The 15,125-nt window shown below is 48.3% G+C and overlaps 2 protein-coding genes across 5 annotated transcripts in view; one reads left to right on the top strand and one right to left on the bottom strand.

Annotated features, from left to right (window-relative positions):
• glis2 (GLIS family zinc finger 2) overlaps positions 1-7,258 on the top strand; it is a 43,864-nt gene extending 36,606 nt beyond the window's left edge. For 3 of the 4 annotated variants that reach the window (XM_033040638.1, XM_033040639.1, XM_033040640.1), the window contains exons 6-7: positions 286-404; positions 3,354-4,147. In XM_033040638.1, the coding sequence (XP_032896529.1) occupies positions 286-404; positions 3,354-4,147 (913 nt within the window). Of the gene's footprint in view, positions 1-285; positions 405-3,353 lie in introns of all 4 variants that reach the window. The other variant, XM_033040641.1, reaches the window with a different exon arrangement.
• Positions 7,259-8,428: 1,170 nt separating this feature from the next.
• pam16 (presequence translocase associated motor 16) lies at positions 8,429-12,877 on the bottom strand. Its single transcript, XM_033040636.1, has 5 exons — positions 12,754-12,877; positions 12,453-12,537; positions 10,975-11,111; positions 10,570-10,635; positions 8,429-9,052 (listed from the first exon to the last, which is right to left on the bottom strand). The coding sequence occupies exons 1-5, from the start codon at positions 12,754-12,756 to the stop codon at positions 8,960-8,962; spliced, it is 384 nt and encodes a 127-aa protein (XP_032896527.1). The 5' UTR covers positions 12,757-12,877; the 3' UTR covers positions 8,429-8,959.
• Between the last annotated feature and the right edge of the window lie 2,248 nt (positions 12,878-15,125).

Here is a 15,125-nt window from a genome sequence, read left to right as displayed (position 1 = left end):
GAGGGCAGGGAGTCTGTGCTGGGGTGATCAGATGTGATTGAGGAACAAGGGTGAAAGTAGAAGGTTGTACTGCAAACTGGAAAATAATCCACATGCAGGTTGTGGGGTTGAGCGACGAGCAGAGAGGAAGGCTGCTCCCACCAATGTATCTTTACTTTGGATGTTGAGTGGCCACCATCGCTGTGGAGCAGATGGGAGCCCTTTCCTTCACCTGTGATGGGAGTTGGGGGGCAGCTGGAAAGCTCTGATCTGTGCTGGGGTGACCAACTCTATCTCCCCGACTAGGTACAAGATGTTGATCCACATTCGGACTCACACCAACGAGAAGCCTCATCGCTGTCCCACCTGCAACAAAAGCTTCTCCCGGCTGGAGAACCTCAAAATCCACAATCGCTCACACACAGGTGAGAGCCGGGGGTCATGGGGTCAGTCGTGGGGTTGGGGAAGGGGAATGGGCCAGGGGGCTGAAAAAGTCACGGGAAAGGTGGGTCAGACTGTAACTGAAGATTGGGGGGGGGGGATGATTGAGTATAATGAGCAGTGCCAGGGGTGGTGGTGGTGGAGGCAGATACGATAGTGGTGTTTATGAGGATTTTAATAGAACCTGGATGGATATGCAGGAAATGGCAATCTTGGATCTGGTCCTGTGTAATGAAGCAGGATTAATTAAAAATGTCATAGTTAGGGACTCGTTGGGAACAAGTGACCACAATATGGTCGAATTCCATATTCAAATAGAAGGGGAGCAGGTTGAAACTCAGGGTAGGGTGTTTAGTCTAAATAAGGGGGATTATGAAGGTATGAGGACTGAGCTGATCAAAGTTGACTGGGATAGCAGACTCAAGAATAAGACGGTACATGAGCAGTGGTGTACGTTTAAGGATCTACTGTATAACCTTCAAGAAAAATTTATTCCTATGAAGAAAAAAAGGGGTAAGGGTAAGAACAGTCAGCCATGGCTCAGTAAAACTATAAAGGATAGTATTCGGCTGAAGGCAAGGGCATATAAGGTAGCCAGAGATAGTGGGAGGGCAGAGGATTGGGAAGCATTTAAAGGTCAGCAAAAAATAACCAAGAGATTAATTAATACGGGGAAAATAGACTATGAAAGGAATTTAGCGAACAACATAAAAACTAATAGTAAGAGTTTTTATAGCTATATAAAAAGAAAAAGGGTGGCTAAGGTGAACGTTGGTCCATTGGAGGGTGAGACTGGAGAGTTGTTGGTGGGCAACATGGAAATGGCAAAGGCATTAAACGAGTATTTTGTATCAGTCTTCACCATAGAAGACACAAAAAATATTCCAACGCTGGATAAACAGGGGGCGGTAGGAATGGAGGAGCTAAATACTATTAAGATCACCAAGGAGGTGGTATTAGGGAAATTAATGAGACTGAAGGAGGATAAATCCCCTGGGCCTGATGGATTACATCCAAGGGTCTTGAGGGAGATAGCGGTGGGGATTGTGGATGCATTGGTGATAATTTTCCAAAACTCCCTGGCGGCAGGAACGGTCCCAGTAGATTGGAAAATGGCCAATGTAACAACTATATTTAAAAAAGGAAGTAAACAGAAGGCGGGTAACTATAGACCGGTTAGTCTAACATAAGTGGTGGGTAAAATGTTAGAGACAATTATTAAAGAAACACTAACGGGGCACTTGGATAAACATGACTTCATCGGACAGAACCAGCATGGTTTTGTGAAGGGGAAGTCCTGTTTAACGAATCTGCTCGAATTCTTTGAGGAAGTAACAACCCGGGTGGATAAAGGGGAACCGGTGGATGTGGTATACTTGGACTTCCAAAAGGCTTTTGACAAGGTGCCACATAAGAGACTATTGCTAAAAATAAAAAATTATGGGATTGGGGGTAATATATTAGCATGGGTAGAGGATTGGCTAACAAATAGGAAGCAGAGAGTGGGGATAAATGGTTCATACTCGGGATGGCAACCGGTAACTAGCGGGGTTCCGCAAGGGTCGGTGCTGGGACCCCAGTTGTTCACAATTTATATAAATGATTTGGAGGAGGGAACCAAGTGTAATATATCAAAATTTGCGGACGATACAAAAATGGGAGGAAAAGTAGGGGATGAGGAGGATAGGAAGAGTCTGCAAAAGGATATAGATAAGCTAGGTGAGTGGGCAACAACTTGGCAGATGAAATTTAATACTAATAAATGTGAAGTCATTCACTTTGGGGAAAAAAAATGATAGGGCAAGTTATTTTCTAAATGAGGAGGAGCTGCGTTGTAATGCAACGCAAAGGGATCTAGGGGTATTAGTACATGAATCACTAAAAGTTAGTATGCAGGTGCAGCAAGCAATCAGGAAGGCCAATGGAGTTTTGGCCTTTATTGCTAGGGGGATTGAGTATAAAAACACGGAGGTCTTGCTGCAGCTGTACACAGTATTAGTGAGACCACATTTGGAATACTGTGTACAGTTCTGGGGTCCATACTTAAGAAAGGATGTACTAGCCCTGGAGGCAGTGCAGCGAAGGTTTACAAGATTAATTCCTGCAATGAGGGGATTGACATATGAGGAAAGGTTAAGTAGGCTGGAACTCTACTCTTTGGAGTTTAGAAGAATGAGAGGCGATCTCATTGAAACATATAAGATCGTGAGGGGCCTTGATCGGGTGGATGCACCGAGGATGTTCCCAATGATCGGGGAAACTAGAACTAGGGGACATAGTCGCAGAATAAGGGGGGGCTCTTTTAAAACTGAGATGAGGAAGAACTTCTTCACCCAGAGGGTGGTTAATTTATGGAATTCACTGCCCCAGGGAGCAGTGGAAGCAGAAACGTTAAATATATTTAAGTCTAAAATAGATGGTTTTTTAGCTGCCAAGGGGATAAGGGGCTACGGGGAGAGGGCAGGGATATGGACCTAGGCATGGTTAGTATAGTAAGACCTGAGTGATCTCCTGGACAAGTGTCGATCGCCTGGATTGGGGTCGGAGAGGAATTTCCCGGATTTTTTTCCCGAATTGGACCTGGGTTTTTATCCGTTTTTTTGCCTCCCCCAGGAGATCACGCGGTTCTTGGGGTGGAGAGGGGTGATAGCGGTATAAAGGAGAGGGTAGTGTCTTGTGTTCTGTGTCTTGTGTCTACTGTTTGTGGGTAAGTGTGTCTGTTTAGTGTTCAGCCATGAGCGAATGGCGGTGCGGGCTTGACGGACCTGGTGGTCTACTCTCGCACCTACTTTCTATGTTTCTATGTTTCTATGTTTCTATGTGTCACAGGGGTGATCAGTTTGTCTTGGTATCTTGTTTGGCACAGACACTGTGGGCGTTGGGGCCTGTTCCTGTGCTGCACTGATCTATGTGTTGGTGTCACCGTTCTGCAGGTGAGAAGCCCTACATCTGTCCTTACGAAGGCTGCAACAAACGATACTCCAACTCCAGCGACCGTTTCAAACACACCCGGACGCATTACGTGGACAAACCGTACTACTGCAAGATGCCGGGCTGCCACAAGAGGTACACAGACCCCAGCTCCCTGCGCAAGCACATCAAGGCCCACGGCCACTTTGTTTCGCCGGAGCAGCAGGGGCTGCTGAAGCTGCGACAGGTGGTGAAGAATCCTGCAGGGCTGGACATGCCCTACCTCAGCGGCTCGCAGATCATCATCCCCAACCCTGCCGCCATCTTCGGGAACCTTCCCCTGCAGGGGCTAAGGGGGTCTCTGCCCATACCCATGCACCCTGCCCCACTGGACCTCAGCCCCTTGACCAGCAGTACCGTGGCCTCTTCCCCCTTCACCGCCATGCCCAGCTCCGTCATTTCCCTCAACGGCACTCCCATAAACCTGGCCAAAACACCGCTGGTGTCACCGCTGTCTGCCGGTGCTCTCGGCCTTCCACTGATGTCCTTGGTGGCCGGACCCCAGAGCCACCCCCAGCGGCCAGCCACCACCAAACCCAGGGCAGCAGCCTGTCGGAGACAGGAGGGCAAAGTGAAAGGCTTCCCTTCACTGGAGGGGCGACTGAGGCCACCGGCAGAAGGCTTCTCCATGCACCCTGGAGCTGTGATAGACTTATCGGGCCGAATGGCCTCCCTGCCGACAGCGGACTCCCTCCCCGCGGCTTGGGTGGTCATCCCCCCCGGCTCCGTCCTCCTCAAACCCGCGGTGGTGAACTGAACAGCCCCCCTCACCTCTTCTCCCCCCCTTCCCATATTCCCCTCCCCCAACACAGAGGTGCGCTGGCAGCTGCCCTAGTCAACATCTCCACCTCTTGTCCAGCAGTAACGTACTCAAACTGAGCAGTGGTGGCGAGCAAGATATTGAATTCTTCTGCAGTAGAGCAGGGTCTGTTGCAGGAAGAGGAGGGTAACTTGGTGCCCAGAGCTTCCTGAAGACGGTCCCGATGAGATGAAGACTCGGAGATTGCCCACACCTTGCAGGACGAGAGCCTGAGCCAGTGCTAGGAGCAGCAAGAGGACCACCTTGACCCTGGAGATACTGAGGACTTCAGCACACACCTCCCACCTCGCTTTAAATCAGTACAGATCTCTTTGTTTTGTACAGATCAATCAGATTGTTCATTGATACTAGAAACCTGTCAACAAATGAAGCATGAAATGATCGTGGAGATACAAGGAACTGCAGATGCTGGAATCTCAACACAACTGCTGGAAGAACGTGGTGGGTCAGGCTGCATCTGTGGTGGGATGGACAGATGCTTCTGGTTGGGATTTTGAGTATGTAGAGGTCCTGACATTAGATATCACCTGTTCATTTGCTCCAGAGATGCTCCCTGATCTGCTGAGTTTGTCCAGAAAATTGTGGTTTGACTTGAAATGATCATCATGAGATTGTTGGAGACTTCAATTCCAATTTGTGAATGATTGGATTTGGAATCATAGTGGGTAGGGATTTGGATCAGGAAGAGGCAGTGGGGGGGTCGTGGACCTGTCAGTGATAGGGGTGAGCAGGACTGGGGTGTCGCGGGAAGGGGTCAGTAGGGATGGGGTGGCAGCTATTATTGTGGACAGGGAACACTTTGTCAGGATCGTCCAGCGGGAGTGTGGATGTGTCTCGGGCTGTAGATCACCCTGTGCCGTGTCCATCACTCGGGGGTTGGGGGATATGAGGCTTTGTTTCAGTCGTGCCAGCTGTACTTATTCAGCCCCTTTACTGGAGTGCCCATAATGGCTGCTAAATATCGCGACTCAGCAACTGGAAGCAGTGATTTTTGTCACTACTACACACTTGCAAAGTGTCTGACAAAAAAGGTTAAATGGGGACTACAAATTGCACAAATCTACATCTGGAATCTACAGTTGGTTATGTACAGGGTGACAAATAGTAACCTTATACAGCCTCATGTCTGTTCTGACCCCAACTGTGAGACGGAAAGTGTTGAGTACCTTGCCCCCAGTGTGGGTGACATGCACAGCTATCGGTAAATATTTTATACACTTATGGAATCTCCTATTTGTTATTTAAGGTGTGTCTGAATTGATGGATTTTAACTGTATTTATCCACTTCCTGCAGTCTCCTAGGACTTTTGCTCAGGTTTGAGGGTAATTTATTCTTTGTAGTGATTGGTTATAAAACGCTAAGTCTAGGGCACAGGTGATCATTGTTCCAGTTCCTGACCTAATTCCACTGCCCTGCTCTCCACTGACAGCCCTGCATAATTCCACACCCCTTTAGCCTAGTCCTGTAAATTCCTGTTGTCAACGTTTGCCATCTAGCTGTCCCCTTTCACTGCCTTCTCTAAACACGGCAACATTTAGCTTTGTTAAACAGAGCAGCAGACAGCCCAGGACTCCCAAGAGACAGAATCTTTAACCTCCGGCTCGCTGGGTGTACACTACTTAATGTTCTCTTCACAAACTCACACGTACAACTTGTACATGAAACAGTACAGGAACAGGCCCTTCAGCCCACAATGTCCAAGTTAAACTAATCTCTGCCTGCACGTGATCCATATCCCTCCATTCCTTTCATATCCATGTGCCTATCTAAAAGCCTCTTAAATGTGTCACTATGGTATCTGCCTCCACCACCCCCCCCGGCAACACTTTCCAGGTCCCTACAACTGTACCTGCACCCCATCTTGCAACAGGCATCAACTCACCTCCTACTAAAACCCCGATTTGCCCTTTATTTAACCTCCAGGCGACAGTTCCAACATGACTAGACTTGCAGCTTGTACCCTTGAGAAAAGCTTGCGCTGGGCCTGTCCGAACTAACCCCAAATCCCACCCGGCACCCAAACCTTTAAATTACTCATCCACGTTTCAAATTCCTCTTCAGCCTCGCCTCTCCCTATCTCTGTACTCACCTCTGGTTCTGCTCATGTCCGAGATCTCCGTTCTTCAGGCCTGGTTCCCCAAACACTGTAGACATTCCTTCAACCTACCTCCGCGGCCAGGTGTCTGGTCATGACCCAACATCATGTATGGCTTGATGTTAGATGTGTGTCGACATTCCCATGAAGCACCATGGGACATTGTAGCTTGTTATTGACAATATATATATATATATATATATATATAATATATATATAAAACATGTTGATTATATAGATACATGTTGTTTTCAGTTTGAGAGCCAGTAAAGCAGAGTTCAAAACCTGCAGCAGTGGTTGGTTTCCAACTCACCCACCGATCCTGTCCCTTGGGCAGAACGACGTGTGGATGATCAGCCACGCTGATGTTCAGTGGCAAACAGTTGCCCTGGAGCCACTGGGCCAGTTGTTGGTGAGAGTGCCGTACTGTTGCCAGGGGAAGCAGTGGCCGACAAAGCGTACATCCTGTGTGCTGCCCGTCAAATGTTTGTCAAACTTTATAAGCCGCTTATTAATTTTACTATTTCTAAGACAAAGAAAAGTTTATCTTTCTGCAGGCTGCACACTGTATACTACCGTTACATGAACCCAGACCCGAGAGGGTCGGACTTATCTGTACCAAATGCCCCTTCCCATCCTGTAGTATTAATAAGCTAAACAATAGTGATTAAGGATTGTTAACAGTCCATTGTATGGTGTGGATACTTATCGGACAAGACCCACCTGGGTCTCGATCAGACGACTTGACATTCCTCATTGTCCCAGCAGTATTTTTAAACACGTTCCAAGTGCCTTTTTCACAGTACAATCGGAGTCAGTGGCTCTGTGATGGAGATTCACTGGGTAGCATTAGTTTATAAGCTCAAGGTGTCGTCGTGTACTGAAGTCCCCATCACAGGGACTTAGAACTTGAGGGAAAACGACAATAAAGTTTAATTTGTTAATTTACAAATTGTGTTGGTTTCTACCCGTCACTTGGTCGGTGCCCAATCAGGGCTCTTGTTCTTGACCCTTAATCACAAGGCCGAGCTTCTTACACCTTCTATTGTTACCTGCTTATGGTTGAGATGTCTAAAACCAGTCAGCCAATTAGTCACCTCTCCAAGCTCAAACACTCGCTCATATATCAAGGCAATCAGGCATTCGAACAGAGGGCAGAAGCACACTCAATTATTAAACAGACAAACGACCCTTTGGCCCACAAAGTCTGCAGGGTTTGATGCCATGTTAAACTAATCTCCTCTGCCTGCTTGCGATTCATTCCCGACTTATCCATGTGGCAATCTAAAAGCCTGTTAAATGGCACTATTGTCTCAGCCTCCACTGCCACCCATGGCAGCGTGTTCCAGGCATCCACCGCCCTCTGCAACAAAAAAAATGCACCACTTATCTCCTTTAAACTTTGGCCCCTGTCACCTTAATTAAATAATTGAAAAACTCTCAAACGTAATTTCAGAGTTGCCAACAAAACTTTCCGGAGGTTACTCAAGACCCTATAGAGTCGTGACCTCAGTTACATCATCAAACCCATCAACGTCAGGTCATAAAGGTGGAAGAGCTTGGGGAAGCTGAAGGCACTGCACCAGGGCAATAACGGGCATGGGGTGGAATAGGGCAAGAACTGGGGTGCCAGCCTCTGGTTGGCAGCAATAATTACCATTCTTCCATCAAAGGATTGATCAACAAGAATGATGAAATCCAGAGCAAAACAATGTGCGCGAGGAACCCAGCAAGTTAGGCAGCATCTGTAGAGGAAATGCACTGGTGATGTTTCCGGTTGGGTCCCTTTTTCAGAGTGAAGGGCCCCAACACAAAATGTCTGACCATTCCCTCCACAGATGCTGCCTGACCCACTGAGTTTCTCCAGCACTTTGTATTTTGTAAAGAATTAACTCATTTAATTTCCCGCACAATTCATTAGTTAAAAGACAAACTAAAAACCTGACATCAGGTGCTCCAGACTTTAATAGTTTGACGTGATCTGTGCCATGGGATCCAACTCATCTTGCCCTGTGTGGGAGGGGCGGAGCTGTAAAGTCCCTCAACTTCAGCATGTTTTCCAACGCAAGGAACAGCCCACAGACCGTGCCCTGCCTTTTATAAATATATTTGTCTGATGGAGTAAATTTTGGAAATAGAATTTTATTTACAATTAAGTTACAATGACAGAATTTTGCAAGATGATATTCCACAAGGTAGACAGTTTTGCTCACCATCATTGTCCAGGGTCTCGCTGTGATACACCCTTGAGTTGGCAATTCTGTTTACAATGGTTCAAACCCAGGGCTTTGCTTTATTAGCTGAAGATGACTGAAGGTTGACATGATCTCATCTGCATCCACTTCCCATTGGAAACACTGACCCAGTCTAAGTAACATAACGGAAGAGTCCAATTAGTAATATTTCTACCTAAAATGGCTGTGGGAGTGGAACAGACCAGCAGTTGGATTAACAGCGATGTTGCATCACAAAGTATTTCATCCACGCAGCAAGTATTCACAGGTGTCCAGCAAGTTCAGGGAAGCGAGTGAGATCCAAGTCCTTCAGTCAACATGGGACTGAGCAAAGACCACTGGATATCCAGTGGAAGTTACACAGTAATGAAGCAAACCACAGGTGGCCCGTGGGGGGGGGGGGGGGAGATATCCGAGGGTCATGTCTCTGACCGCTTGGTCTGTTCCTTCCTCTCCTGCTCCATTGCTTTGATGTGCAGCTCCTCTTCGAGCCTTTCCTTTGCTCTGACCACCTGCAACAGCAAATATTGACAGGAAAAGTTAAAGGTTTGAGTTTTACAAAGATTCAGCTGCTGCTTGCCTTAATGAACGCCTTCACCATGTATGATTGTGACGCACCTGAGTGTCATCTACAAACTTGTTAATCATCCAAATAATTGATATAAACCACAAACAGCAATGGACCCAGCACCGAACACTGACGCACATCATTAGTCACAGGCCTCAAGATTAAAAAACAATCCTCCACCACCACCTTCTGCTTCGTTCCATGAAGCCTGCCATGCAGAACGTACAAAACCATGCTGACTATCCCTAAGCAGTCCCTATCTATCCAAATGCATATATATTTTATCTCTCAGAATCCTCTCCAGTAACTTGCCCACCACAGATTATTTGGCTCACTGGTCTATCGTTCCCAGGCTTTCTCTTGAACATGTTCTTCAATAGAGGCACAACATTAACCACCCTCCAGTCTTCTGGCAACTTATCCATGATTCATACATCTCAGCCAGGGCTCAGCAGTTTCTTCTCTGGCTTCCCACAGTGTCCTCAGATTTATATGATCAGGCCCGGGAGATTTATCTATTGTCATATGCTTTAGCACATCCAGCATCTCCTCGATTGTAATACGGACTGTTCTCAATACATTTCCATTAACTGTCCCAAGTGCCCCAGTCTTCATTGTCTTTGTCCATGGTAAAAACAGAGGAGAAATACTCACTGAGGACCCGTCCCATCTCCTGCGACTCCACAGAGATGACGGCTTTGGTTTCTGAAGAGCCCCATTCTTTCTAGTTACCCACTTTCTCTTAATACAATTATTTTCATTCAAATTATCTGCAAATTCTCTTACCTGCTTTTTGCCCTCCTGATTTCCTTCTTAAGTATTCAGTTCCTGAAACTCCTCCAGGGATACACTTGATCCCAGCTGCCTATACCTGGCCCTTGCCTCCTCCTTTTTCCTGACTAGAACCTCAATTTTTCTCGTCATCCAGGCTTCCTTCAATCGAACAGGAACATGCATGCACTGAACTCTTGTCATCACACTTTTAAAAGTATCCCATTTTTGATCGTCCCTTTGCCCTCCGATCATGTTAAGCAAGTTCCTGTCTAATGCCATCAAAGACGACCTTTCCCCAATTCAGAATTTTAAACTAATGGGCCTGCCCTGTCCTTATCCATAACTGTTTTAAAACTAATGGAACTGTGGTTGCTTATATAAGAGAAGGACAAGCTTTGCCCTCTCCCTTGGTGGTCCCTCTACATATTGCGCATGGAAACTTTCCTGAACACATTTAACAAATTTCACCCCCTCTTAGTCCTTGGCACTATGACAGCCCCATCTATTTGGGAAAGTTAAAACACTTCAGTTCTGGGGCGAGATGGTTATAAAGGTGTAGTTAACAGTGAAACCAAGCACAAAGTTGCCTTCCACCGACCAAAGGGTCTGATAATCTACAGGGGAATTGGAACCAGAATCAGTAATAGGTCCAGTGTACAGGGGAATGTGTGGAGCCCAGAACCGTACCTTGGATTGCAGATAAAACGATCCACCCACAGATTTATCATTGACCTTGAACAAATGCTCGTAATTCTGTCTCAAAAGGAAAAAAAAAATCATGGTTAGAATCTCAATGTCAGCCTAATACCAAGTTTGTGTGCTCCCCACACACCTCGGTCTCTCCCCCATGCCTCAATCTCTCCCCACCCTCTCCCCCACGTCTCAATCTATCCCCAAACCCTCCCCCAGCCTCGTTCTCTCCCCACACCTTGATCTCGCCCCTCCCCTCCCCTCAACAGAGTACACCCCTCGTTGGTGCCACACCTCAGTGGCCCCAGCCCAGTATGAAGTCACCGGGCAGACGGGTCCAGTCATCTCAGTCACCACCAGGCCATGCCCTCGCCTCGCCCTGGCTCTCTCCCCTCCCCTCACCTGCTGGATCTCCTCTGCGCTGAGCTTGTCCACGTTGAGTATCTGTTGGGCCTCCTGCAGCGACAAGCCTGAGATGCTGGAGGCTGCGGCAGACTGTTGCCCAGCTCGTCCCCGGGTCTCCGCCGCTGCCTGGCTGGCTGCAGGGAACACGTAATGTCACTGAACCGCCACACCCCCAGGGAGAACCCCACACAGACCCCCCCCCCCCCCCCCCATGAGATTGACTGATTGAAAGATACAGTAAAGACATCAACCCTTCAGCCCAGCATGCCCACGCCGACCATCGATCACCTGCACACACTAGTTCTATGTTCTCCCATGTTCTCATCCACTCCTTACACACTAGGGGCAATTTAAAGAAGCAAATTAACCTACAAACCCACATGTCTTTGGAATGAGGGAGGAAACCGGAACACCCGGAGGAAACCCACACGGACACAGGGAGAACGTGAAAACTTCACACAAGGGGGGTACCCAAGATCAGGATCGAGCTTGGCTCTACCCGCTGTGCCAGAGAAGGGCGGCACAGTGGCGCAGCAGCAGAGTTGCTGCCTTAGAGACCCAGGTTTGATCCTGACCACAGTTGCTGTCTGTACAGAATTTGTGTTCTCCCAATGACCGCATGGGTTTTCTCCGGGTGCTCCGGTTTCCTCCCACATTCTAAACAGGTGCGGGTTTGCAGGTTAATTGGCTGCTGTCAATTGCCTCTAGTGTGTAGATGTATTAGTCAGTGTGGATGCAGTGGGCCTCTAAAAGTGCATCTCTAAAACTGAAACTAAAGAAATATAGCTGCAGAGATGCTGGAGGGAACAGCGAGAGGGGCTACTGACGATTTACAAACTGACACTGAACGGCTTGTGCCGTTTTTAATTGGATTTGTTTTTAATTAGATAATGAAAGCACTGGAAGGGCGGCAATTGCAATGTATCTGGTTAAAGCCGCCAGCCCTCCACAGAACATGATGGGCTTGGAACTGGGACTGTTTCTCTGGAATGCCGGAAATTGTGGGGAAACCCGAATGTCATGAAATGTATAACAATACAAGAGACATAGAGGCAACGTTTAAAGAAGAAATGCAGAGCAAGTATTTTTTAAACAGAAGGTGTTGGGCACCTGGAACAGGGGTGGTGGAGGCAGATACGATAGTAATGGATTGATTTTATTCATGTATTGTCTTTTCGATGACTGGTTAGCACGCAACAAAAAGCTTTTCACTGTACCTCGGTACACGTGACAATAAATTAAACTGAACTGATAGTGGGATTTAAGAGGCTTTAAGATAAGACACATGTCTATGCAGGGAATGGAGGGATATGGACCACATGCACGCAGAGATTAGTTTAACTTGGCATCGTATTCAGCAGACATTGTGGGCCGAAGGGCCTGTTCCTGTGCTGTCCTGACCCATGGAGGTGGAGCTGCAACGTGGGGGAGGGAGTTTCTGCCCGGACCATGAACTGACCGACATCGCTGCTCACCGGCAAACTCCTGGCGCAGCGCTCGGGCAAACGCTCTCGCCACCACCTGGGCGCCCACCACGATGATCTGAGCGAGGTACCGGGCCTGTGGGCAGGGGGGGGGGGGGAAGAGTCAGAGTCACTGCCGGCCCAGGGCACGGACACCGGGGGCACCGCACTGACCCCACCCGCCGGGGCCGCTGCTCCCTGCCCCCAGGACCAGCACATCCTCCCCAACACCCAACACTCACCCCTCACCCCCCTCACCCACCACTCACCCCCCCCCCCACTCTCTCCCCCCCCCCAACACCCACACACTCACCATTCTCCACCGACCGGCTCCTCTCGCCGGAAGTCGCCGGAGCCAAGGACACGCGGGGTCAAAGGGCGGCTCTTGCCGCTGACGAACGCAGTTGGACAAGAGCGGAAGCTGCAGCGGCGGGGCCGGTCCTCCAGGAGCAGCGCCCTCCTACTGGACCGGCGGACGCACAGCGCCGCCGACGCTTCCCCTCCGCTGGCCGTAGGCGGTCTTTGAATCAAGGCGCCGACTGGCGGCAGGTCCCGGGACTGCCCGGACGAAAGCTTGCACACAAGGGGTCTCAAAGTGAAGTGGGAGAGTTCAGATCAAATTCTCCGACAAAGACGGCAGTCATTTTAAAATGCAGTGAGACAAGGAGAGGAAGATCGCTTCTGCCTCTTTGCATTCCTGTATATACAAAATAAAAGCAGCTTCAGTGGAAGGCAATGGATACTTGAAATGGCTCCATCCAAATCCTTAATCCACCTTCTCAGTTCAAATTGTGGCGAATTATTTCCGAGGGGTCACCCCTCTGAAGGATTTTCTGACGTCGACCTCTGTGACTGTGACCATAATGCCCAAAGATAATGCCATCACGGCGAATGGGGGCTTGGGAAGGCACATCAGTATTCTCCCTATCAAAGCGTGCGTAAAACACATTGAGCTCGTCAGGGAGTGATGCTTCGTTGACATTGGAGCTGCCTCCTGATTTCGCCTTGTAGGAGGTGATTGCATTCAAACCCCGCCACAGCTGCCGAACATCCGTCTCATCCTCCAGCTTGGAGCAGAAGTCCCTTTTGGCCATTTTGATGGCCTTACCAAGGGGTTGGGGGTTCACCGGGCCCCGGCTCCGACCACTCACCGGCTCCAGGACCCGGCTCCGGACTCACTCAGCGGCTCCCGTCCCCAGTACCTGTCGTGTTCACAACCCCTGCCCGCGGACACAATCCACACTCCGCTCCTTCAGCTTTATTCTCAGCGCCGGTGATTGACAGCGGGTGCCTGAAGAGGCGTCGCCGTCCCAGCGAATAACAGACCAATAACATTTGTAATATTTCACCGGTCGGAACAAAACTTGGTGCGCTTGGAGCAGAGGACAACAGCGAATAAAGTGGCGGAAAAATCCTAGCGATATAGGGTAACATTTTTGCACAAATTTAAAAACAACGCAAACTGGAAGAGGACAAGATGAGAGTTTTAGTAATAGTATAGATGAAGATAGATATAGAAGAAGATAGCTGTTCTCATACTACCTTTAGATATAAAGAAAGCCATTCAGCCCATCAAGTTTGTACCAGTATTTATTTATGCCTACAATATTCTGTTGTGCTGAAGTAAAGCAAGAATTTCATTGTCCTATCTGGGACACATGACAATAAACTCTCTTGAATCTTGAGCTCCCAAGTACAATCCCAAAGTCCCATTTGCCTGTACTCACTCAGCTCCCCCACAATTCTACCCCCACCACAAATTCGAGAGATAACTTACGTGGCCAATCAATGTACCTGCCCGTCTTTGGGATGTGGGTGAACACTTGGGCATCAAAAGGGAACTCATGGTCACTGGGAGAACGTGCAACCTCCATACTGACAGCAGTTGTGTTTTCCGGCCTGTGCTGTTTGTTGATTTCTACATGGAGAGTGCAGTCGGCCAGTTGGCAGCCTCGTTGGTCATGGGAGTATGGGCTGTGGGGAATGTGGCAGTGACAGCAGGGATCCAATCACCGGTCATGCCAACTGGCACCGATGTCCTACTTGTGACTGCAGAATAAAATTTGTACAAACCAACCTGGAGGTTCAAGCGATTCCCAGTAACCTAACTCTACGGACTACCTCTTACAGTTGCTTTTTCTAATTATGTATTTGCACAAGTGTCCTTTTTGCAGTTTCTTCCCTTTAGAATTTTCTGTTATTTATTTAATTTATTTTTGTGTTGTCTAACACTATCTGCCAGTGATGCTCCTGCAAGCAAGATTTTCATTGTACCTGTAATGGGCCTGTCCCACTTAGGTGACTTTTTAGGCGAGTGCAGGAGTCTCTGCGCTCGCCACATGTTCTCTGGTGGTCTCTGGTGAGTCCCCTTCATGGTCGCGAGGAGTTCCCGCATTCTGGGAACTGGTCGCGGCCTCAGTATGGGCGCCGAAAATTTTTCAAAATGTTGAACATTTTTCTGCGACCAGAAATTGGTCGCCATGGAGAAAATCGATAATCCTGTAGTCGTAGGTGCAGTTGTAGTGGGGTTGCCATGTAGTTGTAGGTAGTCGAGGTAGTCGTAGGTAGTTTTAGTTAATCACCTTTGCTGACCGGTCATTTTCATTGGCTCATTGGGGAAAAAAACGTAAGCACAAGTTTTCAGAACCAAGGATAACCGACCGGTAATGTTAAATGCCCGCCAAA

The sequence above is a fragment of the Amblyraja radiata genome, chromosome 22 (assembly GCF_010909765.2).
Source record: "Amblyraja radiata isolate CabotCenter1 chromosome 22, sAmbRad1.1.pri, whole genome shotgun sequence".
Lineage (NCBI taxonomy): Eukaryota > Metazoa > Chordata > Chondrichthyes > Rajiformes > Rajidae > Amblyraja > Amblyraja radiata.
Note: the sequence above shows the minus strand (reverse complement) of the source record. Positions and strands in the feature narration are given on the sequence as shown.